The 27,889-nt window shown below is 36.8% G+C and overlaps 1 protein-coding gene across 5 annotated transcripts in view; it reads left to right on the top strand.

Moving 5' to 3' along the window:
- The first annotated feature begins 413 nt into the window (after positions 1 to 413).
- NUCB2 (nucleobindin 2) overlaps positions 414 to 27,889 on the top strand; it is a 38,881-nt gene continuing 11,405 nt past the window's right edge. For 3 of the 5 annotated variants that reach the window (XM_087433148.1, XM_004418477.3, XM_087433147.1), the window contains exons 1-5: positions 414 to 501; positions 4,594 to 4,748; positions 15,806 to 15,949; positions 16,510 to 16,617; positions 19,982 to 20,108. In XM_087433148.1, coding sequence (XP_087289274.1) covers positions 15,806 to 15,949; positions 16,510 to 16,617; positions 19,982 to 20,108 — 379 coding nt within the window. In that variant the 5' untranslated portion in view covers positions 414 to 501; positions 4,594 to 4,748. Of the gene's footprint in view, positions 502 to 4,593; positions 4,749 to 6,801; positions 6,879 to 11,791; positions 11,812 to 15,805; positions 15,950 to 16,509; positions 16,618 to 19,981; positions 20,109 to 27,889 lie in introns of those variants that run through there. The other 2 variants (XM_087433145.1, XM_087433146.1) reach the window with 2 other exon arrangements.

The following is a 27,889-nucleotide window of genomic DNA, read 5'->3' as shown; positions in this document are numbered from 1 at the left end:
CCGTGGAGGAGGCCGGGGTGTTAGAAACGGGCGAAAACGGGCCTGACAGCTCGTCTCTGACCCAGCTGGGCCCTGCCGGCGCGGGCCAGCAGCCAATGGCGAGGCGATCCCTGGGTTTTGTCCCGGTCCCGGGACAGCACCTCACCCGCCCAAATCTCGCCGCACCAGCTTCTCCCCGAACGCTGGAGAAGGAAGGGGCGCGGCTTCCCCGCCCGCGTCACAGAGCGCCACGTCCCTCTTGGCTCAGCCTCCCCCAGGCTCCTACAGCCTCCCCGCCAGCCCGCGCAGCCTCGCCTCCGCCCCCGCCAATCGGCGCCGTCCGCGATCCCAGTCTGACCAACAGCGGAGGCCGGGGGGCGGGTTCTGTCGCCATGGCAGCCAGGGGGCGGGAGCGCGCGGTCGGCGGAGGAATAGAGCAAAGCCGCGGGCGGGGGCTGGGGGAGAGGGCTGCGCGCTGCCTGCGCTCTGCAGGCGGAGCCTCGCGTGCCGAGACCCGGCTAGGTAAGGCTGGTGGCCTCGAGGTGGGCGCAGGTCACCACGGGGGGAGGCTGGAGCGGGTCCTGAGATAAGGTTCAAGGCTTCGCTTGCCCTGCCCGGGCAATGAGGATGGTGGGGTCCGCACAGTGGGCGGACACGGGTCGGGGTTGGGGGGCTTCCAGCTGGAGCCTGAGGCGTGGGGTCCCTTCCCCCGCTCCACTCGCTGCAGGGCTTCCAAGCTTTCTTTGAGGTCGGTGAGGGTGGCAGGCTCTTGGCAGGGAGCAGGTGGGGGTGGGTGCAGGACCGAGACCCCGGCGGGGCTCCCCGCTGGCCTTGGCAGGTCACTGGGCGAGGCAGGTGTCCACTGGTGTGGACGGTATACCCATCAATTCCGGGCTGATGCTCACCACCATGCGCCGCCGAGCAAAGCTAGGCCCGTGAATCCTACTCTTCTGCCGGTTCTGTGACCGGCAACCCCTGACACTTAGGAGAGGAGAAAGTTCATGCCAGTTGTGGTATTGTTTTCCCTTAAGGGACAAATCATTAGTTGTGAGATGAGCTCTTTCAGTTTCAGAGTATGAGAAAGATGGTACTTCCTTGTTGCACCTGCTGAGTAGTAACTCAGTGAGCAAATGTGGTTATTGTTGTGGTTGGTGCTGGCAATGGTCTTGGATGGCAGTTATTTTATAATATTGAGAGAGAGACAGAGAGCGAGAAAATACGAACATGAACCATTGAACCATTATTCTTGTTTCTGGGAGACAGAATCTCTTGAAGTTCTCAAAGTGTCCACTAAACTCCTAAACTGGGTGATGTACATTTACGCAATTGAATAAGTAAGTGCTGCCAGCTAAGCCTTTTAGTAAGACTATTAAACCATGGATGAATATGAACACCAAATGATATATTATCTACGTTAAAAAAAGTTGGGGGGGGGAAGGAGGTTAAATGCAAATATTTTTGATAGTCAATTTTGTTTGAAGGAGATTGTGGACTCTCTCTATAAGAATTGAAAGAGCTGATGAGCCAGTTGCTTTAGGGAATTGGTTAAAAGTATGGCTAGTGGTAAAATAGATTTGGATCCGATAATCTATAGCTTCTTTTACGACCTATTTAAATTGTTTCCTAAGGCCTTCCCTGGTGAATTCTGTTGAATAATTAGAGTCAGGCAATATCTAGATTCTTGCATCTTGTCCCTCATAGAAATTGCCTCAAAATTTATCCTGATTTAAGCTGAGTGTGAGTTCTTATCTTATAAAACTTGAACAACAAGTTCAACAAATGTCAAACAAACATGTTTCAACAAATGTTCCTCAGTTGGTAGGGTTGAAAATTTTTAAAAAATATATGGAAATTTAGAATTAGAAATCTCAAATAATATCACTCTTGTTTTTAGGGTGAACATGGAAACTTCTATTTCTCACCTTGGTCTTTAAATTCTCCGCAATCTGGTCCAACTTTCTAGTATGAGTGAAAAATTCATTTGTCTCCTTGTAGTTACCTATGCTGTTCTCTTCCTCTATGCTAATTTTACCCATCTTGTAAGGGCCGAGTCTGTGTTGTGTTTACCTTTCTCTGATCTCCCGAGGTACTTACTGTTCATCTCACACATTTCGTATATATGCTTTCAGCATGCTTTTTGCCAAGTTGGTTCGTGCTCTGTAAATACGAGTTAAAATGAAATGCACAATTAAGGCAATGAGGGTACCTTTCAAAACACTGGTTATTGATTCTGGTCACTAATATAGAGTATCAGTAGCATGATCAACACCAGTTTCTTTTTGTTTTGGGATATGTTGTGTATCTCTATAGACATACGTAACTAATTTTGTGTTATTTAGAATAATATTTAAATTGCTTTCCACTTTCTAAGGACCCTTTCGATGACTGAAATGTGCAAAATATTTTAAGTATTGGGTAGCTGGAGAAATCAAGTGTAGGATTTTAAAATATATGGAAAATAATCCTTAAAGTAGATAATCTTTTAAGTATTGTGAGTAATTGAGTTGACTATATTTGGCGTGATAGATGATTAACTTTTTCTAAATAACTGAAGATCTAGAAAGGGGAAATTTGTTATATTTATGTTTAATACATGCAATTTGTTTATAGACTTTAAAACACAGGCTCCTCAGAATTTCAAATAATTTATTCAAGGAAAAATATCAATCAATTAATAATTTCAATCTAAAATTAATGAAAAAAACATGATATAGTGAAAAATATACTTAATTAGAATTTGATGGCCAGATTCCAGTTCTGGCTCTGCCAAATGATCTTGGCCAAGTTAGTTAACTAGCCTGTGCTTTATAACATTTTATGAAAATAGGGTGTGAACCAAGCCACCTCTAAGATCATTTCTGGTCCCAGAATTCTCTGATTTAAAAATGTTAAAGCAACCTAATGGAAATTGAGATGGCAGTTGCATGCATTTATTTTTGGCAGTATGTGTAAATAATGAAGACATTGTAATTTTAATAAATTTGTTTATTGAGTGATACAAATGAGCAACAGTATCTGCTTTTCATAAGTCTATTATTGAGGATACTGTAACCGATTGTTACAATGGGAAGAAAAAGGTGATATCATGGTTTCCTTGATTGGTGTCCTTTTCTACAGATCTGAGCATCAGAGACACTAAGATCTATACTGATGTCTTGATACAGGGAAGGGTTGGAGTCCAGCTCAGCAGGTCATGTGTCTGATGTTTTGTTTTAAACGTCACTTTCCCATTGACTCTCATTTTCAAAGGAAAAAATGGAGATGAGCACCAGGTTACTGGTTGCCCTTGTCATTGCTGCCATCGAGATACTCAGAAGCCATTTATTGTCCTCCACCCCACTCCTTTTCGCAGTTAGAATTATGACTTGGACAGTAAGAAGCAGCAGCCCAAGTTTCCTGGTTCAGGGCAGTGCCTTAGAGAAAGCAACCTGGGTCTCTTGCAAAAGTTCTGTTTTAATGCCAGGGAGGAAAAGATTGTGTTCCTCTTGTTGGATGTATTCTTTTCATTGGTCTGCAGCTGCATCAAGACTTTGGCTGTCGTAAATGCTCTATGGAGAACTCTAATGTGGCTCTTCAAAAAATGACATTTAAAGATTGTATGTCAAACTGGTTTGCTGCTTTTTAAGTTTTATAACTTTGGGTGTCTGCAGAACAGATTTTCATTGTTTCAATATATAGCTATTTCATTTTCAAGACAGAAAGGGCATTAACATTTATCGAGCATTTACTATTGCCATGCACTGTGCTAGTTACATGACATTCATTGTTATTTTCATCCAGTCAAAACCTTATGAAGAAGTATTAGTTAATTTTATAGGTAGGAAAATTGAGACTCAGAGAGGCAAGTAGCTTGCCAGTAAATGGGAGTGGTTAGAGTTCAATCTGCTGTTTGTTTATTTTTGGCCATGCTGTGTTAAGAAAAGTCATATGCCTTTCCGACATATAACATGCGTGTGATCACTCTCCTGTTTAGATGATTTTATGGTAAATATACCATAAAAAGAAAGAAATATCTGCATTCTTAAAATTTGAAGATATTTTATTTGCTTATTTTCTTTACAGACTGCTCAGAAATAATTGATTATGTTCACCAGTGAGTTTGCACGTGAGCTAATGGTCTTGTACCTTATGGGTAGGTAGTGGAGTTTCAAAAAAGAATTCGAGATGTTTTGCTTTATTACTGATCTGTGTGACTGAGACTGAGGCCAAGGTTAATTTTTAAAAGTGATGGTAAGGGTAAAAGAAAGATTCCAGTGAGTGATTTAGTGGGAAAACTTAGCCTGTATCTCGAAGTCTCATTGCTGAGGAAAATAAGGTTTTAGTCTGAATTCTCCTTAGTTATTTAAAAGGGGAGCCATATGGTAAAACCTAGGCACACTACATCAATATCTGCGTTTATTCTGGTCTTTGATTCTGTTTATTTGAATATCTCTCTCCCCTCGCCACTGGAATATGATATTATTTAGTCTCCTTCCATATCAGAAAAATTTGGTATTTTTTCTTTTCACGGGATGTGACAAATGCATACACTATCCTGTGCCCTTACCACTGTAATAATGCTAAATTTATGTTTATATTTAATGTGTTTTTATTTCGTTTTTTTTTTACATTTAGAACCTGTCAAGAGTCGGTTTTTAGTGAAAAAGCATTGAGGTAGGAGCCAAGACCCACCTCTTTGCTAATTTGATGTTCTGCAAGTCATCTTATCTCTCTGGATCTCAGTTCTTTCATCTGTAAAAAGGAGATAAAAATTCTTTACCTGTCTGAAGGTAAGTGATCAGTTAAGAAAGCAAAAAATAAAAACAGACTTAATGGTGGCTTAAACACACAATATTTATTTGCTCATGTAAAATAATTCTTGAAGTAGGCAATCTGGGGGTACGTATAGTATCTTCATAAAGTCATCAGGGACCTAAGCTTTTTCCAGTTCTTTGCTCTTCTATCCCTAAGGTGGGGCCCTGGTGCTTATAGTCCAAGATAGCTGCCAGAGCTCTAACCATCACAGCCAAGTTCCAGGCAGCAAGGCAAAGACAAAGAAGGATGCATCTTCTCCCTTTAAGGAGACTTCCTGAACCACAGCTCAGGCTACCAGGGAAGCAGGGAAATATAGCTGGATGCATGACTGCTCTGAATAAAATTGGGCTTTTGTTACTGAGGAGGAAGGGAAGATTTGGATATTGGCAGGCCAATAGAAGTCTCTGGGGGCCGGCCCTGTGGCTTAGCGGTTAAGTGCGCACGCTCTGCTACTGGCAGCCCCGGTTTGGATCCCGGGCACGCACTGATGCACTGCTTGTCCGGCCGTGCTGAGGCGGCGTCCCACAGCAACTAGAGGGATGTGCAGCTATGACATACAACTATCTACTGGGGCTTTGGGGAAAAAAAGGAGGAGGATTGGCAATAGATGTTAGCTCAGAGCTGGTCTTCCTCAGCAAAAAGAGGAGGGTTGGCATGGATGTTAGCTCAGGGCTGATCTTCCTCACAAAAAAAAAAAATAGAAGTCTCTGCCACAGTATGGATCTTTTTCTCTTTCATCTCTGAGATCTTTTGGCTGTGATAACCACTAATAGAAACTTCAGTAATTTGCCATGGCAGAGCTTTAAGTCTGACCATTGTCTACAGAAGAAAATAAGTTTCATGTAATAAATTGTGTTTCCTTTTTTACTTTTATCCTATGATTCATTATAAAAGCCTTTCTGTCTTGATTGGGTATTTGTTTTGGTTATGTTTTTGAATTACTCATAAATGCTCAATAGATGTTTGTTGTGCAATTTATGGCTGCGTTAACAAAGAGCTAACATTTATTTAGCCACTTGCTGTATGCAAGGCACTAAAAAGACAGAGATAAGTTGTCCCAAGAGTATCACATAATAAATCATCAACAAGTAAATTTATGTTGAAAAGTATAATCCACCTCAAGTTACCTTTAAGTTCAGTATCATCACATGAGGCACACTTTTACCTTCCTTGTTAGTTAGAAGTTTTTTTTTTTTTTGTAAACCACTTAACCGTTACCTGTCTTGAAATTTCCTCTTACTTAATTGCTAGGCTTTGCTTACCTTACTTTGGTATACCAATATTTTATTTCCTTCCAGACTTTTCTTTGTAAATATTACATAAATATATCCTATACTTGTCATGTGAAATGGTTCATTTGCTACTGTATCTGTAAAGAAAGTGAATTGAAATCAAGTTTTGATAAAAGGAAACTGAAATTCAGGGAATAGAAATTGGAGGGGGGAAGAATCTAAAAATTCAATCTTTTATGGATATTAGAAGGAAGATAAGGAGCAAATGAAGATTTTATTTCTACAAAGTGTATTTGTGTTTTTGGAAGGTTTAAAATTTTTCCTTGTATCACTTAGGCACAAAGTACAAAATTCTTTTGCTACTAGTCCTTTGATTTCCTTTTTTTCCAATCTAGAACCATTGACCCCAAATAAACAAAATAATCAGGAGCCTTATGAGTATAAAAAAGGCCTAGTTTTGTTTTTAAGAGACATTTAGCTTTGTAAGTCACCTGACTGAAAATGTTTATTTGCTGAGTACCATTTTAATGCCTTTAACATTTTTTTAATTAATGGAAAAAGGATCATGCTATGCATTGTTTTGTAAACAGCTTTTTTTCAAATTGCAATTGTTTATTTAATAGGTTGCCTTCCACACTAGATTGAAAACCCTATGAGGGTAGGGACCATGTCTGTCTTGAGATCACTGCCTGATTTGAACCTGCTGCTCATCCTACTTGAGAGTCAATTATCAGCCTATCCTGATTTGGATCAGTCTGCTGTTTCAGCCGAGCTTAGCCCAGTGTCTCCTCTTTAGGTCTCTGTTCTTATGGAAGAAGAGGGTGATAAAAGAAAGGAGAAGGCCATTCTTACTGACCCAATAATGGAAGAAAAGTAGGTTTGTGTCCTCTTCTTCCCATTGCCTCTCCTTATCCCTCATCTCTCCTTTTGTGTGGACATTATTGGGTTTATGAAAATCTGTAAACCCATCTCTGACACATGTGATGTTATGTTAGTATTTAAAGAGATTTTTGTCATTACTTTTCTACCTAATATACTAGAACATTTTCTAATTCTTTTGTTATTACAGTTCACATTTATTGAGGCCTTATTAAGGAGTAAATTTTAATTAACTTTAGACTTCAGTAAGTTAATTGTCCTAATTATTTCTAGAATAAACACTAAAAGATTAAAAACTAGTAGAGGGGGAAAAGTATGTTTAAGAAATTCTCCATCAATCAAAAACAAAAAGAAAAACAAAGGCAAGGAAGGAGAGGAAGTAAATATTAAAAAGGCAGGATAAATAGCTTAAAAGAAGATGGTAGGTTTAAAATTCAACATACGATATTTCGTTGACTCTAAGACTCCAGTGATATTAAGACACATCATTATATGCCATATAGAAAAAATACTGCCAATTAAACCATGACATTGAGCTTTACCACTTACAATTTCACTTTATGTTTACTGAAAATCCTTTTTTAGATTCATTTAGACATAGATTTTTCTCACATTGCTTTTATGCATACATAAAGAAATTACAAGTGAAATAAATTGGTTAAGGTATTCCTAAGACTTTTCCACATTCATAGTCTGATTCGTTGGAAACACTTTCTTGATTCAGAATTGTCAATGTCTGTGTTTTTCCACACAACATTGTTCTCTACTATGGAAAGTGGGTGATTTTCTTCTGGGAATTTCTTCAAGCCCCTTTGCCTGGAATTTTCTTCCAAGCCTCTGACAGTCATTTTGCAAGCTTTGATCGTAGCACTTTTCAAAAGATGACAACGGAAAGTTTTCAGATTCATCTTTTTTCTCAACCCCTCCTTCAGTGGTTTGTTGACTGAAACACTGAGGAGTTGCAGTTGTCTAGACATGGCATCAGGAATAACATCGTCATGTTACTTTTCAGGCAAGGTATTCTTTAAATATTCAGATACATGGCTTCAGAATGCATCAAGAACTAAATGGATACACTTGGCAGGTTATGAAGGGCTCTTGGACATTCAAACCAGATTTAGTTAGCTCAGTCATTATCCATTTCCTGTCACCCCCTGCTTCCTTTTATGGCATACAATTACATTTTTAGGAAATTATTTTGTAGTTTAAAATTTAATATGGCAGCAACTTTTGGCACAGGTGTTTATGATAGTGTTACAGTGATGTGCTATTTCCTAACCCATTTCAGGATATCAGTCTCTTTAGCATCTTTAGCATTAGTGTATCATTTTGAGGCACGTAGAAGAACATCAGGATTTTGTCAGCATTTTCTATTGACTAAACTCAGCTTTGTTTTATCCTCAAATTCCTGAAAGTTATGCAGCTTCTCTTCAATGTTAGTAGGAAGTTTCCGACAAATTGACATTTGCCTTAACAATGCATGAATCCATTGTCAACTTAAAAAGCAAATTCTCCAGTTATTTTACTCTCAAAACGAGTTTATTTGGGAATTGTCAAAAGAATTGCAATTTGAGATGAGCATGCTATTCGGAGAACAAAGGAAGGGGCATGCTTTTATAGAGCAAAAGAAGGAGTGGGGAGGGGCTTTTCTAAACAAAAATCCATTGGAGGAAAATAACAGTTTACGGTGGCGATGGCTTCTCGTTGGCTGAGCTCTGGCCTTTTTCATCGGCTGTGCTATTGCTGGGTGGCGAGAGAAATCTTCCTTCAGTAGTAAAGTAGTTGTACTTCTTGTCAGAGATGCAACCTTACATTTCTTCCTGTTGGGAGTAATTGATGATGTATGGTAGGGTGTGAGAGCTCCCTCTACAGGCCTTCCCAACTCCAATTTGGTTGAGATTTCTTTTACTAATTTCCATACCGTCGAATCAGCCTTATGTTTCATATAAAGTTTTTTATTTATTGGAGGCATTGTCAGTTTCTCCTGCCTTCATTTGTATTGTTTGGCTGCTCATAGGTAATCTTGTTGCAGCTCAGTAACAAAATGTAACACAGCTTTGTCGACTTGTGGTTATCATCTTGTCTAAAGTCAGGCAAAGCAATTAGTTGTTCTTTTAGAAGAAAATGTAAAGTTGCTATTATTCCTTTAACATCAAATATTTGCTTCACTAATATCAGCTGCTTCATTTCAATGTTTACAAAATAACTTTTCATTTCAGTCCTAACTCGTGATTTAATCTTTTTGAAGACATTTAAAGTGGCAATTAAACTCAATTTGTGAAGTACCAACAATGCAAAAACTCAATCTAAAGTAATGGCGGTAAGAATAGCTATGATAAAGTTCGTGCACATACATGCAATAAAGACCGTTCCTACTGCGATTTGGTCACCACAATTTTAATGTTTCATAACTGAAAAACACTCTGATTTCTGAGATGTTAAACTAAGGAATTGTGCATCTTGGAATTGATTGAGTACATTATCAATAATTTGGTTAAATATAAACAGAGAAAATACTCCAGTTAGAAGACGGAGATTGTTAGGCTGGATGAAAAAGAAGTGTGTGTGTCTGTGCATGTGTGTGTGTAGCCACACACTAATCAAAAGAAAACTGGTTTAGCTATATTACTATCAAATAAAGTAGACCTTAAGGCAAACTGCGGTATAAAGGTCACTCACGTGATAAAGGAGTAAATCCACCAGAAAGCTAGAAAATCATAAATTTGTGTACACTTAATAACACAGCCTCAAAATATTTAAATAAAAATTGATGAAATTAGAAGGAAAAACAGATAAATCCAAAATCATAGTGCAAGATTTTCACTTTTCTAGTAATGATAGTACAAGCAGACAAAAATCATTAATAATATAAAAATTGGATAATTATGAAAAGTTATAGAGCATGGCTAGTTCTTCTATAGGTTAATGATGGCTTGTAAATTGTGTTTATTCTTTTTTATCTTCAGATTTTATTTTATTAGCTCAGATTTTTTTGCCATATTTTTCGTTCCTTTAAAAAATTGAAATATGATTCCCATATCATAAAATTCACGCTTTTAAAGTGTACAATTCAGGGGCTGGCCCCGTGGCGCAGCAGTTAAGTGTGCGCGCTCCGCTGCTGGCGACCTGGATTCAGATCCTGGGCACGCACCGATGCACCGCTTGTCAAGCCATGCTGTGGCAGCGTCCCATATAAAGTGGAGGAAGATGGGCACAGATGGTAGCCCAGGGCCAGTCTTCCTCAGCAAAAAGAGGAGGATTGGCACAGATGTTAGCTCAGGGCTGATCTTCCTCACAAAAAAAGTAAATAAATAAAATAAAGTGTACAATTCAGGGGTTTTTAGTTTATTCACAAGGTTGTGCAACCATCACTACTATCTAATTTTAGAATATTTTCATCACCCCAGACAGGAACCCCATGCCAATTAGCAGTTATTTCTCATTCCCCTCCCTTGCCAGCAGCCCCAAGCAAGCATTAATCTGCTTTCTCTCTCTATGGATTTGCTTATTCTGGACATTTGATACAAATGGAATCATATAATGTGTGTCCTTTTGCATCTGGTTGTATTTATCATTAATTCTATTGTATTTGATTTTAAAACAAACAAGTTTCTACTTGAACTCTCAGTCTGTTGTTCTTTAAAATTATCAAAAAGTGAAACCACTTTTGGTTTGGAAATGGCAGTCACAATTCATTATCTTCTTCCTGCAAAAGTTGAAAAGAAATCCAACTTGAATGAAATGCAGGTCTGACCATCTCTTTAGCTAAAATCAAGGAGGAACTTACTTTCTCCTTCCAAAGAAGCAAGATCTGTCTGATCACAGGGCACGGTTTCTCACATCTTGTATCCAAAGTGTGAAACATTTCTAGCTTTACCTCATTTTTGTTGTGTCTAGATAGTAACCTTCTTTGGTAGTTGGTTTTTGTAATTCTTTATATCCCAGGACCCAGATCTTCTACCTGCTCTACCAATGTAATTTTTTAAAATTTATTTTTATTTTTTATTGTAAATCATGGCTGCTATTTATTTTTATTTTTATTGCAGTAACATTGGTTTATAACATTATATAAATTTCAGGTGTACCTCATTATATTTCGATTTCTGCATATATTACATCATGTTCACCACCCAAGGACTAATTACAATCCATCACCACACACATGTGCCTAATCACCCCTTTTGCCCTCTTTCCTCCCCCTTGCCCTCTTGTAACCACCAATCCAATCTCTGTGTGTGTTTGTTGTTTTTATCTTCTACTTATGAGTGAGATCATATGGTATTTGACCTTCTCCCTCTGACTTATTTCACTTTGCATAAGACCCTCAATGTCCATCCATGTTGTCACAAATGGCTGGATTTCATCGTTTCTTATGGCTGAGTAGAATTCCATTGTGTATATATACCACATCTTCTTTATCCATTCATCCCTTGATGGGCATTTAGGTTGCTTCCAAGTCTTGGCTAGTGTGACTAATGCTGCAATGCACACAGGGGTGCATGTATCTTTACACATGCGTTCTACCAATGTAATTTTAAGCTGGCTAAATAAGCAATATTTAGTATAAAGGCATTTATAAATCATATAACTTAATCATTTCATACAATTGGTGTGTGTACAAGCAATTTTATTAGTATTTCTGATAATGTAACAGAAAAGATCTATACTTTATTCAAAAGAATAAACTGTTAATAGAATTCAAGAGTTTAAAGAATACTAAGGTCTAGTTAAATTCGCTTGTTTAAAAAAAATCCATTATTTTTAAAAATGAGAAAACAAGCGGGGAAAGGTAATTGACTGACCTATGATCACAGCAAGTGAGTGGTGCAGCTGGAATTAGAATACAGACCTAAATTTAATTTTGCCTTACTCTTCTTAGATAAAACGCATGTTTGTTTTTCCTTGAGGATTCTAATTTACTTTTCAGGTAAGCATTCTCTTTGTCTCTCATTGTAGAGGAGGTTCGTGAATAAAAGCAAAGGGAGGCAGTAGCACGCATCAGAATCACCTATAGGGCTTGTTAAAACAGATTGTGTCCCCGTCCTCCCTGCCCCCCTCAAAGAGTCTCTGATTTAGAAAGTCTGGAGTAAGCTTTGAGAGTCTGCATTTCTAACAAATTCCCAGGTGATGCTGATGCTGCTGTCTCGGGGACGACAGCTCGAGAACCACGGCTTTAAAGCAGACATAGGCTTTTGGAGTCAGTAACTCCAGGTCTAGACTCTGGCTCTATGACTTACTCCTGTGTGACCCTGATCAAGTTTTTTAGCTGATATGTCTCAGTGTCCTGTACTTTAAAATGGGGATAATAATATTTATGTCACAGAGTGGTTGTAAGAATTAAATTAGTTAATATAAAAAAAAGTTTAGCATACTGCCTGGTACATAGTAAACACTAATAGATAGTTTCTGTTGTTATTTATAATAAGCCTGGGGCCCAATTAAGTGTTTATGAACTATAAATTCAGTCCATGTTTTAGAGTAGATGCCCAGAGACTTTGTCACTTTGTCACTTCGAGATGCCGTCAGGACACACACACACACACACACACACATTCCTCTTTTGACTTGCTTTCTTATTTATGGTAGCCTTGGCAGAAGAGTGAGAGAGCAAAAGTGACAAATTGGTAAAGGGATTCCACTTCCAAGATTGGATTTAACTATAGTTTACTTTTATTAATCTCAGGCTTCTATTGTGTATTGAAGTAAAGGTGGATGTTATTAAAAAAAACAGCATATTTCAAAATATATGACATAGCGGCCAATTGCTGAGACAGAACTGCTTATTAATTGCCCTGTGTATGTGTGTTGTATGGTGGGAGGAGAAGGGCTTAGGGGACATTGGAGGTAATGCAGGGTGGAGGGGAGGAGTCTGTGTGAAAGATACTTTTAAACTCTGGGTTGCCCATATCAAGGGATAGTCGCAGTTCCTGATGAGGTCTGCAAAATGAAGTTACAGAGGTATATCACCGAGCTGACTTTCTGTGTCCACATTATAGAAAGACTATTCAAATCATGTTAGCAATTAATCATTTTCTAACTATATGTGTACCATGTTAGGAGCCATGGAGACTCAATTAAGCTCCAGGAGTGTGTGTAGAAGATATCAAAATTGACTGGAGCAAAATTGACTGGTGATTTAAGTCATAACCTGGGCTTTTCAGCCATAAATATACTTAAAACTATTATCCTTTTTAATGGTCATTTGGTCAGCTTGTTTATAGTGGCACATGGGACTTGCAAAGAGAAACAAGAATTTCAATTCAGAGCTTTTTAAAAAACAATTAACTCAATGATACTTTTTAATTAATTAAAAAGAAATAGGTAAAAGGTATAGCTAATAAATACGTGAAAAGATGCTCCACATTGTTAGCTAATGAAATGCAAAATCACAATGAGATACCACTTCACACCCAGTAATAATAAAAAGATAGACAATAAAATGTGTTGGTGAGGTTGTGGAGAAATTGAATCCTGCATACATTGCTGGTGGGAATGTAAAATGGTGCAGCCGCTATGGAAAACAGTTTGGCAGTTCCTGGAAAAGTTAAACATGGAGTTACCAAATTGACCCAGCCACTCTTTTCTACGTATATAACAAAAAGAATTGAAAATACGTTAACACAACTTGAACACCAATGTTCATAGTTGCGTTACTCATACTAGCCAAAAAAGTAGAAACAACCCAAATGTCCATCAACTGATGAATTGATAAACAAAATGTGGTATATCCATACAATGGAATATCTATTCAGCTATAAAAAAGAATGAAGGATGGATTCATGTTCAAAATGGTTGAACCTTGGAAACATAATGCTAAATGAAAAAAGCCAGATATAAAAGGCCACGTATTATAGGATTCCGTTTATATGAAACGTCCAGAATAGGCACATCTATATAGACTGAAAGTCGATGAATGGTTGCCAGGGCCTGCAAGAATGGGGGAATGGGGATTGACTGCTAATGGGTATGGGGTTTCTTTTTGGAATGATGAAAATGTTCTAAAATTAGTTTTGATAATTGCACAACCTTGTAAATATACTCAAAACTACTGAATTGTGCAATTTAAAAGTATAAGTTTTATGGCATGTGAATTATATCTCAAAAACCCGAAAACAAAACATACACCTGTGGTGGGCATGAAGCATGAATGAGAAATAAACCTTTGTTGTCATAAAAAATAATTATGGGAAGAGGAATAGTTCATGGTGGGAAGGCATTCTGTGGAGAAACAAACCATCCTTCTATTAGAGATGCGTAATGCATAGTAGCTTATCACAAGTTCTAAAAGTCTTTTGAAAATGAAAACCTATTTAGCTTCATCAAGCCAATATCTCCCAAACATTTCATCATGAAAAACATCTACTCACAACAGTTGTGTTGAGGAACCTAGGGTCCTAGAGAAAAGTGAATCTTAGGCTTGAACATATGTACATAGGAATCACTTGGAAAGTTTGTTAAAACAGATTCCTGGGCCCCACTCCAGAGATTTTGATTCAAGAGGTCTTGGGTACAGCCTGAGAGTTTGCATATCAGACAAGCTACGAGGTGGTTCGATCCTTCAGGTTTGAGAACTAAACTTTGAGTAGCATCATTATAGAATAGGCGAATCCTATACCTTAAATGGATGAATTTTATGGCATGTGAATTATATCTCAATAAAGATGCTAGAAAATTTGATATACTAGAAATGGTACTAAAATGTGAGTTCTAGTGATTTGGTTAATGCAAGACAATGCTCTATGAGTGAATTGTTTTAATTAAAAATTTCTTCATCTGTAAAATGAGTCACTACCCTATGTACTACCCAGGGTTGTGGTGAAAATGAGGCAATGTACTCTTATCCAAATTGTGTTCTGTGGAGAAAAACATGTTACTTAAAAAAAAAAATTTCATAGCCGGCTAAGTTTAGGAGACTGAGCTAAATAATGCATATTCTAGATTGATGGTCTGACCATTATTCTTGACTTGGACCCTAACATAATGTTATGATTGAATGAAGAAAATTTGAATAATATTGTGGGACCCGCAATAGTTGCTCCTTTTGGGTTTCAACCCTGTTACATCCTGCTTGATGTTTTTTTTTTATTATAATTTTATTTATTTATTTCCCCAAAGCCCCAGTAGATAGTCCTGTGTCATAGGTGCACATCCTTCTAGTTGCTGTATGTGGGATGCTGCCTCAGCATGGCTGGAGAAGCGGTGCGTCGGTGCGCGCCCGGGATCTGAACCCGGGCCCCCAGCAGCAGAGTGCACGCACTTAACCGCTAAGCCACGGGGTTGGCCCAATCCTGCTTGATGTTTTATTGACCTATTTATTTGAAAAATTATTGACCAAAAAGAATTTTAGCAAATGACTATTGGCTATGATAAAATTGTGTTTAATAAGGTAAAGAGAATATTGGTAGCTAGTTGTTTGTCTCTTTTAATCAACTGATGTTCATAGAGCAACTTATTTTCAAAATTAGGTTGAAACTAAATTAAATTATCATATCCAGAAATAATTTTAGCTCTTTAGTATTTTAATTGGGAAAAATATATATAGTTTTTATTTACTTCTTCATTTCTTAAACTTGGGTTATTTATTTGTTAAAGTTTTGAGTCCCTCATTACCATCTTTATATGAAGCTTTTATAATTAACCAAATGCTTTCTTGTACTATATAAGCAGTTTAAACTTTAAAATTTTGTTTCCTTGTCTTCTTAATTTTAGCTGAAAAGCATTCTCCCCCGATTTTCTTTAGTGATCTATTTTAAGCATTACTTTTAATAAGTTATAATCTATTTTTAACCTTTTTCCTAGAATTCTTTTGGTATTAAACTTCCTGAAATTGAATATATTATTAATGTTGCATTGGAAATGCATGTATGTATAGTTTGAAAACATCTTTTCAGGATCTTACTATAATTATACCTTTATTTCAGATGAGGTGGAGGACCATCCTACTACAATATTGTTTTCTCTTGGTTACATGTCTACTTACTGCTCTTGAAGCCGTGCCTATAGATATAGACAAGACAAAAGTAAAAAATACTCAACCTGTGGACAGCGCAAAGATAGAACCACCGGTAAGTGAAATGATAAAGATAACCTTGTGGGAAGAATTTTAACTAAAATATTGCTAATATTTCTTACTTACAAAATTGGACATTTAGGAACTATTTCTAAAATAGCAGTGAAAAGTGTATTGGATGAGCATATGTTGTTTAATATTAGGCAATGTTTATTTAATGTAGTTAGTATATTAGATAGTGCAAAGAAGAATTAATCATAATACAATTCTAGTGTAGAGCTGACCAGCCAAGAAAACACTTTATTGTATTCAAAGGAGAGACAGATAGCAATGAGGAGACACAGGTGACAATGGAGTAAAACCAATTAATATTATTCGTTAAGTCTTCATTGTCTAAGCCATATAAAAAATCTGCCTTTATGCATCAGTAAAACATGGTATTGGTTCTGATACAAAACTCTTTATTTAAGAAATACAGCTTTTTAACTTTGCCTAAACTATCAAAGTAGATATGTCTCAATGCGATTTTGCTAGACTTTTTTTTTAGATTGAAATCTTTAGGTGCAGGGAAGGAAAAACTTTCAGAAGCATTATTGTTTGTTTCTTGATTTGAAGGATACTGGACTTTATTATGATGAATATCTCAAGCAAGTGATTGATGTGCTGGAAACAGATAATCACTTCAGAGAAAAGCTCCAGAAAGCAGACATAGAAGAAATAAAGGTAAATGTAATTAAATAATTATTTAACAAACATTTGGGCATGCCAGACACTGAACTGAGTACTGGGGATACAAAGATGAGACACATTCCCAGCCCTTAAAGAACGCTCAAGGGAGAATAATATCCAGAAAAAGATTATTAGGATGACTATATGATGAGTGTGTAATGTATTTTGGAGATACCGAGAATGAACACATAACTCACTATGAAGCAGTGGGGAAAGGTGGAAAGTCATTCTTCCTGTTAGAGATTATGCCAGTGCTCAAAGATGTGACTAGGAAAAGGAGAGAGACTGGGAGGCATCCCAGGCAAAGCTGCAAGTGTATAGAGACAGGAGCTATATAGCACACTGGAGATAGTAACTGTGCTAAACTGGAACCTAAAGTGGGAAGTGAAGACAATGATTGGCTAAATGACGAGGTTGGAAAGAATCATGGGCTGGATGACAGACGCCCTTGTACATCATGTTAAGGGGCTTGGATCATGATGTGATGACAGCAGGAAGCTATTCAAAGGTCTAGAATATGTTAAGTTCTGGTGTTTTAATCAGGTCCAGATTTATAGAAGAGGTAATGACCATATCTTACTCCAATAGGGGAGGTTTAATTATTTGCCTCTGTCTTAAGAACTTTATTAGATGTAATCCTAGCCCGGGACATTTATTTTTTTCAATTGATGTTTTAATAGTTTTTAACATTGTGAAATTTTGGGTTGTACATTTTTGTTTGTCCATCACCATATATATGTCTCCCTTCACCCCTTGTGCCCACCCCCCACCCCCACTGCCCCTGGTAACCACAATACAGTTTTCTCTGCTGGGACATCTCTTTAATACTTCTAATAAAGAAAGGGAGTTGTAAGATCTGACACGAGAGATTCCTTTAAAGCCCATCCTTGAAGGGCAATGAATCCATTTAGTTGGGTTTATCTTAAGAGTCACATAGTAAAGAAAATTTCCAATGATTTAATTTTAAACTTTCAGTTATAGCTCTCCAGATAGTTTTGTTTATTTACTTATGTTATTTTTATTTATTTGTTTTTAACTTTCCTAAAAAATGATCTTGCCTGTTTCTAGAATCAGAATTAGAGAACTTTGTCTGAGGGAACCTTACTGGGTCAAATATCCTTCTTATTTTAGTCTCTGTCCCTGGTGTGGGCATCTTTGAGAGACTTACCGGCATCAGGTTGGGCAAGTCTCAGAGCCTGTGTGTGGCTTTTAGTTCACATCTCCTCCTGGAGGCTATGAACTGTTCTGGGGGAAAAGGCAGCAGAATTAAGCCAGTAATTCCCCTGAATTGTCTTGAGAATAATTTTGTGCATTCTTTGAAGAATTAATTTGACCTGTGGAACTAATTTCCTGGGGTGAATGATATTTAATGTAGAACTTTCAATGTCTCTTATCTACTTAAATTAGGACTAAGAGCGTTATTTGGGGGTAACAGAAAATGTGGATAATGGGAAGTCCTATCTAGAAATAATCAGGGTAAAGGAGACAGCAAGCTTCCTGGGTTGGTGTAGGGAATACTTTTATAACTGTCTTCCTCTCACAGTCAATTCCTGATCCCTCTCCCTATTGAGGGTTGTGGGGGAGGCAAAATGAAGTAAGTTAAACAGTTATTCAATGAAAAAGAAATGAGTAAAAATAGACAATAAAACCCAAGCTAACAGAATCATTACAAATAGCTCAGCAAAGACTCTGGTCTCAGGAAAAACTGGGAAAAAGAAAAAGTTAGAATTTGTCCTTTCCTCTTCAGCCAAGCATTTTGAAAGGGGAATCGTACTACATTTCTTCGCTTCCCAAGCATTGCGAACTGGAAAGATGATGGCTTTGCCTGCACCACTTCACTGCATGTGCTTTCGTAGAGGGTGTCAGTGACTTCTTAATCGCCAAATCCCGTGAACACTTTATTCCTCTTCTTACTGGACTCCTTGATTTTATCCCAGTGGTTCTCAGATTTTAGGGCTTGTTGAAACACAGATTTCTGGACCCTACCTCTGGAGTTTCTGATTCATTAAGTCTAGGGCCTGCATTTCTAAGGTTCCCAGGTGACGCTGATGCTTCCACTTGGGGACCACACTTTGAGAACCATTGTTTTATCTGATAATAATGACCGTTGTCTCCTTGAAATATGCTGCTCTTTTTGCTTCTGTAACAGCACATTCTTCTAGTTCTTCTCCCGTCCTGAACATTCTTTCTTGGTCTCCTTGCGGGGTTTCTTTTCCTTACCTTCCTCGGCAGGCCCCATTGACTCAGTCCTGAAAGGTTCGTCTGCCTGTTTGCTAGTGAGACTTGCAGCTTGTGATTACAAACACATTTGTAAATTCAAGAAAGTAAACCACTAGCTATTTTGTTTCTTAAATTTTGGAACATGTATCTCATTACTCGTTTATGAAAAAAGTAATCAAAGGAGACAACCTAAAAAAGATGAATTTTGAAAAGTCCATATTTACATATGGAATGACTAAAGCTTAAGGAGGCCAAGTTACTTTAAAAAATTATTGAAATATAATTCATACATATAAAATTTGCCCCTTTAAAGCATACAATTCAGTGGTTTTTAGTATATCCACAGAGTCATGTGACCATCACCACTATCTAATTTTAGAACAATTTCATTAACCCCAAAAGAAGCCCTGTACTCATTAAGCAATCACTCTCCATTTCCCCCCTCTCCTCAGCTCCTGGCAACCACTAATCTAATTCCTATCTCTATGGATTGGCCTACTCTGGACATTTCATATAAATGCAGTCCTACAATATATGGCCTTTGTGCCTGGCTTCTTTGACTTAGCATAATGTTATCAAGGTTTATCGTGTTGTAGCATGTATCAGTATATTCATTCCTTTTTATGGCTGAATAATATTCCACTCTATGGTTATTTCATGTTTTGTTTATCACTTCATCAGTTGATGGGCATTTGGGTTGTTTCTTCTACTTTTTTGGCTAGTATGAGTAATGCTGCTATGAACATTCATGTACAAGTTTTTATGTGAACATATGTTTCAATTCTTTAGGTATATACCTAGAAATGGAATTGCTGGGTCATATGTAATTCTGTGTTTAACTTTTTGAGGAACTGCCAAATTGTTTTCCAAAGTGGCTGTGCCATTTTACAATTCAAGTTACTTTTTGAGTTTCTCCTTTGTGCTTTAATTATGCTTTTCTAAATTTTATGGCTTTTATTCATGTTGATTTTAGAGTTGCAAACTGAATCCCTTCTGAAAGAAATGCTATTTGTAATATCAAATTTATCTAAATTAGTCAAAAATATTTATCACTACTTTGTTTTAACCCTATTTTTAATATAGTGTATCTGGTCTAAAAATGCAATGTCATAGATAAAATTATTAATTTTTTTAACAGAGTGGGAGGCTAAGCAAAGAGCTGGATTTAGTAAGTCACCATGTGAGAACAAGACTTGATGAACTGAAAAGGCAAGAACTAGCAAGGTTAAGAATGCTAATTAAAGCTAAACTGGATTCCCATCAAAGTAAGTACTAAAGAAAAGGTAGGAAAATTTCAGTATTTACTTGTTGAGATCAGTTTACATTAGCATATGCCATGTACTTCTAGTCAAAATCTAGTGTTACTACAGTCTTGTGTCCCTTAGTGATGGGGATACATTCTCAGAAATGCATCGTTAGGCAATTTCATCATTGTGCAAACATCATAGAGTGTACTTACACAAACCTAGATGGTATAGCCTACTACACACCTAGTTTATATGGTACTAATCTTATACGACCACCATCATATATGCGGACCATCATTGACCAAAACATTATGTGGCACATGACTATATTGATTTAGCTTCTCTTAATTTTTAAAATTTAATTTTTTGAATAGGTAATACATTCACATCATTCAAAAATCAAAATGGGGGTTGGCCCAGTGGGGTAGTGGTTAAGTTCATGCCTTCCGCTCCGGCGGCCTGGGGTTTGTAGGTTTGGATCCCAGGCATGGACTATACACCACTCATCAAGCTGGCTGTGACAGTATCCCACATACAAAATAGAGGAAGATTAGCACAGATGTTACCTCAGTGACAATCTTCCTCAAGCAAAAAAAGGGAGATTGGCACCAGATGTTAGTTAGCTCAGGGCCAATCTTCCTCACCAAAAAAAAAAAAAAAAACACGGATTCTAGATTGGAAATCATAAAAAAAAATCAAAATGATGAGCCTTAAATAATTATATCAATGAAAAGAAAGAATGAAAAGTAATGAATTAAGCCACTGATTTAAAAGAGGAAAAATAACATCAAAGCAAACCAAAAGAAAGCAGAGAGAAAATCTAATTAGAATAATTTCTATAGATGAAATAGAAAAACTGTCAGAGAGCTAGCTCCACAAAAAACCCCAGGCCCACACAATGTCAAAGGGTATTCTACTAAACCATTAAAGAGCAGATTGTCAATGGTATTAAAACTATTCGAGCATAGAAAAAGAAGGAAAGCTTCCACCCTCATATTGTGTATCGATGCCAAAACCAAAATTATTGTACGTCAAAAAAATACTATATCATAGCAAGTGGATTTATTTCAGAAATGCAAGACTGACTTAAATATTAGGAAATCTAATACTATAAATCATCATATGAATAGAAATAAGAAAAAAATTTTGGTGTGACAAAAGATATCAAGTCAAAGGACAAATGATAAATTGGAATAAATGTTTGAAACTGTGTTTTTTTAAATTAAGGTTATTTTTTTAGAGCAATATAAGGTTCACAGCAAAATTGAGGGGAAAGTACAGAGATTTCCCATATAGCCCCTGCCCCCAAAAATGCATAGCCTCCTCCATTATGAACATCTCCCACCAGAGTGGTACATTTGTTACAACTGATGAACCTACATTGACACATCATTATCACTCAAAGTCCATAGTTTACATATTCTATGGGTTTAGACAAATTTGCAATGACACGTATCTACCATTATAGCATCATACAGAGTAGTTTCACTGCCCTAAAAATCCTCTGTGCTCCACCTATTCATCCCCCATATTCTTTTTTTTTTTCTTTTCCTTTATTGTGGTAACATTGGTTTGTAACATTGTATAAATTTCAGGTGTACATCATTATATTTCGATTTCTGCGTAGATTACATCATGTTCACCACCCAAAGACTAGTTACAATCCATCACCATACACATGTGCCTTATCATCCCTTTCCCCCTCTTCCCTCCCCTCTTCCCCTCTGGTAACCACCAGTCCAATCTCTGTCTCTATGTGTTTGTTTGTTGTTGTTTTTATCTTCTACTTTTGAGTGAGATCATACGGTATTTGACTTTCTCCCTCTGATTCTTTTCACTTAGCATAATACCCTCAAGGTCTATCCATGTCACAAATGGCCACATTTCATGGTTTTTATGACTGAGTAGTATTCTACTGTGTATATATACCACATCTTCTTTATCCATTCTTCCCATCATGGGCATCTAGGTTGCTTCCAAGTCTTGGCTATTATGGATAATGCTGCAGTGAACATAGGGGTGCGTGTATCTTTATGCATTCACATTTTCATGTTCTTTGGATAAATACCCAGCAGTGGAATAGCTGGATCATATGGTAGTTCTATTCTTAATTTTTTGAGACATCTCCATACTGGTTTGCATAGTGGCTGCACCAGTTTGCAGTCCCACCAGCAGTGTATGAGAGTTCCCTTTTCTCCACATCCTCTCTAATACTTGTTATTTCCTGTCTTGTTAATTATAGCTGTTCTAACGGGAGTGAGGTGATATCTCATTGTAGTTTTGATTTGCATTTCCCTGATAATTAGTGATGTTGAACATCTTTTCACGTGCCTGTTGGCCATCTGTATATCTTCTTTAGAGAAATGTCTGTTCAGGTCTTTTGCCCATTTTTTAATTGGGTTGTTAGTTTTTTTGTTGTTGAGTATTTTATATATTTTGTTGTTGTATGAGTTCTTCATATATTTTGGATATTAACCCCTTATCAGATATATGGTTTGCAAATATCTTCTGCCAACTGATAGGTTGTCTTTTTGTTTTGTTGATGGTTTCCTTTGATGTGCAGAAGCTTTTTAGTTTGATGTAGTCCCATTTGTTTATTTTTTCTATTGTTTCCCTCGCCTGGTCAGACATGGTACTTGAAACTATGCTGCTAAGACTGATGTCGAAGAGGATACTTTTTATGTTTTCTTCTAGAAGTTTCATGGTTTCAGGTCTTACATTCAAGTCTTTAATACATTTTGAGTTAATTTTTGTGTATGGTATAAGATAATGGTCTACTTTCATTCTTTTGCATGTGGCTGTCCAGTTTTCCCAACACCATTTATTGAAAAGACTTTGATTTCTCCATTGTATGTTCTTGGCTCCCTTGTAGAAAATTAGACCATAAATGTGTGGGTTTATTTTTGGGTTCTCGATTCTGTTCCATTAATCTCTGTGTCTGTTTTTGTGCCAGTACCATGCTGTTTTGGTTACTATAGCTTTGTAGTGTATTTTGAAATCAGAGAGTGTGATATCTCTAGTTTTGTTCTTTTTTCTCAGGATTCCTTTAGCTATTCAGGGTCTTTTGTTGTTCCATATAAATTTTAGAATTCTTTGTTCTATTTCTGTGAAAAATGTTGTTGGAACTGTGATAGGGATTGCATTGAATCTGTAGATTGCTTTAGGAAGTAGGGACATTTTAACTATGTTAGCTCTTCCAATCCAAGAGCATAGAATATATTTCCATTTCTTTGTGTCTTCTTCTATTTCTTTCAACAATGTTTTATAGTTTTCAGTGTACAGATCTTTCACCTCTTTGGTTAAGTTTATTCCTGAGTATTTTATTCTTTCTGTTGCAATTGTAAATGGGATTGTATTCTTAATTTCTCTTTCTGCTACTTCATTGTTAGTGTATAGAAACGCAACTGAGGGCCGGCCCTGTGGCTTGGTGGTTAAGTGCGCGCGCTGCGATGCTGGCGGCCCGGGTTCGGATCCCGGGTGCGCATCGAGGCACCACTTCTCTGTCCATCCTGAGGCCGAGTCCCACATACAGCAACTAGAAGGATGTGCAGCTGTGACATACAACTATCTACTGGGGCTTTGGGGGCAAAAAATAAAAAATAAATAAAATCTTTAAAAAAAAAAGAAACACAACTGATTTTTGTATGTTGATTTTGTATCCTGCAACTTTACCATATTCATTTGTTATTTCTAAAAGTTTTTTGGTGGATTCTTTAGGGTTTTCTATATATAAAATCATGTCATCTGTAAATAGAGACAGTTTCACTTCTTCCTTTCCAATTTGGATCCCTTTTATTTCTTTTTCTTGCCTGATTTCTCTGGCTAGGACTTCTAATACCATGTTAAATAAGAGTGGTGAAAGTGGGCATCCTTGTCTGGTTCCTGTTCTTAGAGGGATAGCTTTCAGTTTTTCTCCACTGAGAATGATATTAGCTGTGGGTTTGTCGTATATGGCCTTTATTATGTTGAGGTACTTTCCTTCTATACCCATTTTCTTCAGAGTTTTTATCATAAATGGATGCTGTATCTTGTCAAATTCTTTCTCTGCATCTTGAGATGATCATGTGATTTTTATTCTTCATTTTGTTAATGTGGTCTATCACGTGGATTGATTTGCGGATGTTGAACTATCCCTGCGTCCCTGGAATAAATCCCACTTGATCATGAGGTATGATCTTTTTAATGTATTGTTGTATTTGATTTGCTAGTATTTTGTTGAGGATTTTTGCATTGATATTCATCAGTGATATTGGCCTATAATTTCTTTTTTTGTGTTGTCCTTGTCTGGTTTGGGTATCAGGGTAATGTTGGCTTCATAGAATGAGTTGAGAAGCTTCTCCTCCTCTTCAATTTTTTGAAAGAGTTTGAGAAGGATAGGTATTAAGTCTTCTTTGAATGTTTGGTAGAATTCACCAGGGAAGCCGTCTGGTCCTGGACTTTTATTTTTTGGGAGATTTTTGATTACTGTTTTGATCTCCTTACTGGTGATTTGGTCTATTCAAATTCTCTATTTCTTCTTTTTTTTTTTTTTTTTTTTTTTTTTAAAGATTTTATTTATTTATTTTTGCCCCCCAAAGCCCCAGTAGATAGTTGCGTGTCACAGCTGCACATCCTTCTAGTTGCTGTATGTGGGACGCGGCCTCAGCATGGCTGGAGAAGCAGCGCGTCGGTGCGAGCCCGGGATCCGAACCCGGGTCGCCAGCAGTGGAGCGCGCTCACTTAACCACCAAGCCACGGGGCCGGCCCCTCTATTTCTTCTTGATTCAGTTTTGGAAAGTTGTATGATTATAAGAATTTATCCATCTCTTCTAGATTATCCAATTTGTTGGCATATAGCTTTTCGTAGTATTCTCTTAGAGTCTTTTGTATTTCTGAGGTATCCATTGTAATTTCTCCTCTTTCATTTCTGATTTTATTTTTTTCTTGGTGAACTAGCTCATCCCCCATATTCTTTTACTTTTAGACTATGAGAAGATTAAATAGTTATGAAGTAGAATTTTTGAAATAGGAAGATATTTTAAAGAAAGTAACCTCATAGTTCATATGATCATCTCCATATATACAGAAAAGGCATTTGACAAAAGTTAACACCCCTTCTTAATTTTAAAAAAGTAATAAAATAGTAATCAATAGATATTTCTATAACGATCAGATATGTCCCACTCATCTATATCATACTTTGTGGGGAAACACAAGTATGTATTCTAAGTAAAATCAGAAATAAGGTGATGATGCCCACTATCACCACTTTGTATTGTATTGGAGGTACCAGCCAAAACAATTATGCAAATGAAAAAAATTGGAGGTAAAGTAATTAGAAAGGAGATGATAAAACCATCTCTATTTGCAGATGATGTGATATATACCTAGAAAATCCAAAGTGATTGACTGAAAAACTTAGTATAAACAATGGGAAAATTCAGCAAGGTAATCTCAATATACAGAAATTAATATTTTTCATATGTACAAACAACAGCCAGTTAGAAGAGATAATGGAAGAAAAGACTTCATTTACAATAGCAACAAAGATAAAATACCCAGAATAAAACTATTAAGAAATGTGCAAGATTTACAAAAACTTTAAAATACTTCTGAAGGACACAAAAGTAGACTTGAAAAAAATGGAAAGACATAACGTCTTTTTGATACAAAAACTCAACATTATAAACAGGTCAGTTTTCCCTAGGTTAATTTATAAATTCAACATGATCCAAATAAAAATGTGTCCTTTTTTCTTCTTGTACTAGCCAATTAATTTTAAAGTTCATATGAAAAAGGAAACAAGCAAGAAAAGCTACATTCCTCTTATAAAAAAGAACAATGAAGAAGGACTAGATATATTAGATATCAAAATATATCCCTAAGCCTCACTCACTAGAACTGTATGGTTTTGGCATATAAGTAGAAAGACCAGTGGAACAGAATAGAAGTTCCGGAAGTAAAATTAAATATATATAGAATTTGGTTTAAATTAAAAGTGGTATCTCATTGTTAGTGTGATAAAGATAGATTTTAAAAAAAAATAAATAGTGTTGGTACAATTGTGTAGCATTTGGAAAAAGGTACAGTTAGATCTATATCTCATATACATCAGGATACGTGCAAATGAATCAAAGATTCAAGTGTAGAAAATAAAACTGTAAAGGCAATAGGTGACAACATAGGTGAATTCATTTATTATCTTAGAATGGCCTTCCTAATTATGAATCAAAATCAAGGGGCCAGATTTAGCCAGTGAGAGGTCCTTTAAGCTGGCTCCCGTGTCCTTGTGACATGCTCCATAAGTTGGTTATCCTGGGTGGTTCATTGTCATTAGTGAACATCTGAACATTTACTCATGGTGGAATGGTAGTTCTTAAACTTCAGATTGCATAAGAATCACCTGGGAGCTAGTTAAAAATGCAGATTACTGGATCTCACCTCCAGATATTCTGATTCTGGGGATTAGTAATCTGCATTTTAAACATGTACCTCTGGTCAATGGAATCATATTGGAGAAGTGCTTGTGTACAGCATTAAACTCCCTGCCAGTGAATAGACTTAAAAAGAAGTACCAAATACTCATTATCCTGAAATTAAGGGTATCAATGGGAGCTAAATTGAGCTCATACCGTACTACTTCAGGTGGTCAGACGCACAAGGTAATTCCATCCTTGAAGCCAGGCGCAAGGTGTTTTGAGATTTTTTCCCCCTTGGATAACCTCCATCCCTCAATCTTGGCAATATTTTCTTTATTACAAGATAGGGGCTCAATTTCATTATCTAAAGAAAACAGTCTGATATGCTTAGAAAACTTACGAATAGTTTCTCATTGATTCAATTTATGAATTGAAATTTCTGATAATTCGAAGAAGAGCATTAAGGGTCTTAATTTTTTTTGTATGATTTTTAAAGTGGGCAATATATTCACATGGTTTAAAACCAGAATGTGTAAGAAGGTATATAGCAAATATCTCCTTGATATTTTTGTACCCTAACACCATCCTTCCTGAGTTTCTTTATTCTTATATAAGCAAATACAAATAAAAGTTCTTGTTTTTCCTCTCTCTCTCTCTTTTTTCTTTTTGTGAGGAAGATTAGCCCTGAGCTAACATCTGTTGCCAATCCCCCTCTTTTTGCTGAGGAAGATTGGCCCTGGGCTAACATCCATGCCCATCTTCCTCTACTTTGTATTGGATGCCGCCACAGCATGGCTTGACAAGTGGTGTGTCAGTCCACGTCAGGGATCCAAACCTGAGAACCCTGGGCCACTGAAACGGATCGTGCAAACTTAACTGCTACGCCACCGGGCCTGCCCCTTTCCTCTCTTTTTATACAAAAGATAGCATGCAATACACATTTTGTGCCTTGTATTTTTCCTTTAATAGTATCTTTTGGAGCTCTTTTAGTATTAGTATATAGAGACCATCTGCATTTTTTTTTTCACAGTTGCATAGATTTCCATTATATGGATAGACCATAATTTATTTAACCAGGCCCCCTGTTGATGGACGTTTGGGTTATTTCTAGCAAACACTCTTGTACATATTATCACTATGTATCCATGTAAGATTATCAGTAGGATAAATTTCCCACAGTGAAATTGTTAAACTAGAAGATACAGGTATTTGTAATTTTGATAGATATTGACACCTCCACAGAGGTTGTATCAATACACATTCTCACTAGCAATAATTTATCACAGCCTTGCTAATAGTATGTATCTTCAAACTTCAGGAGTTTTGCCATTCTGTTAGATGGTATAATAGTGTAGGTTTAATATGTATTTCTCTTATTTTGAGTGAGGTTAAGCATCTTTT

The sequence above is a fragment of the Ceratotherium simum genome, chromosome 7 (genome assembly GCF_057802395.1).
Source record: "Ceratotherium simum simum isolate JZ-2026a chromosome 7, ASM5780239v1, whole genome shotgun sequence".
NCBI classification, from domain to species: domain Eukaryota; kingdom Metazoa; phylum Chordata; class Mammalia; order Perissodactyla; family Rhinocerotidae; genus Ceratotherium; species Ceratotherium simum.
This window is presented reverse-complemented; position numbering and strand designations above follow the sequence as displayed.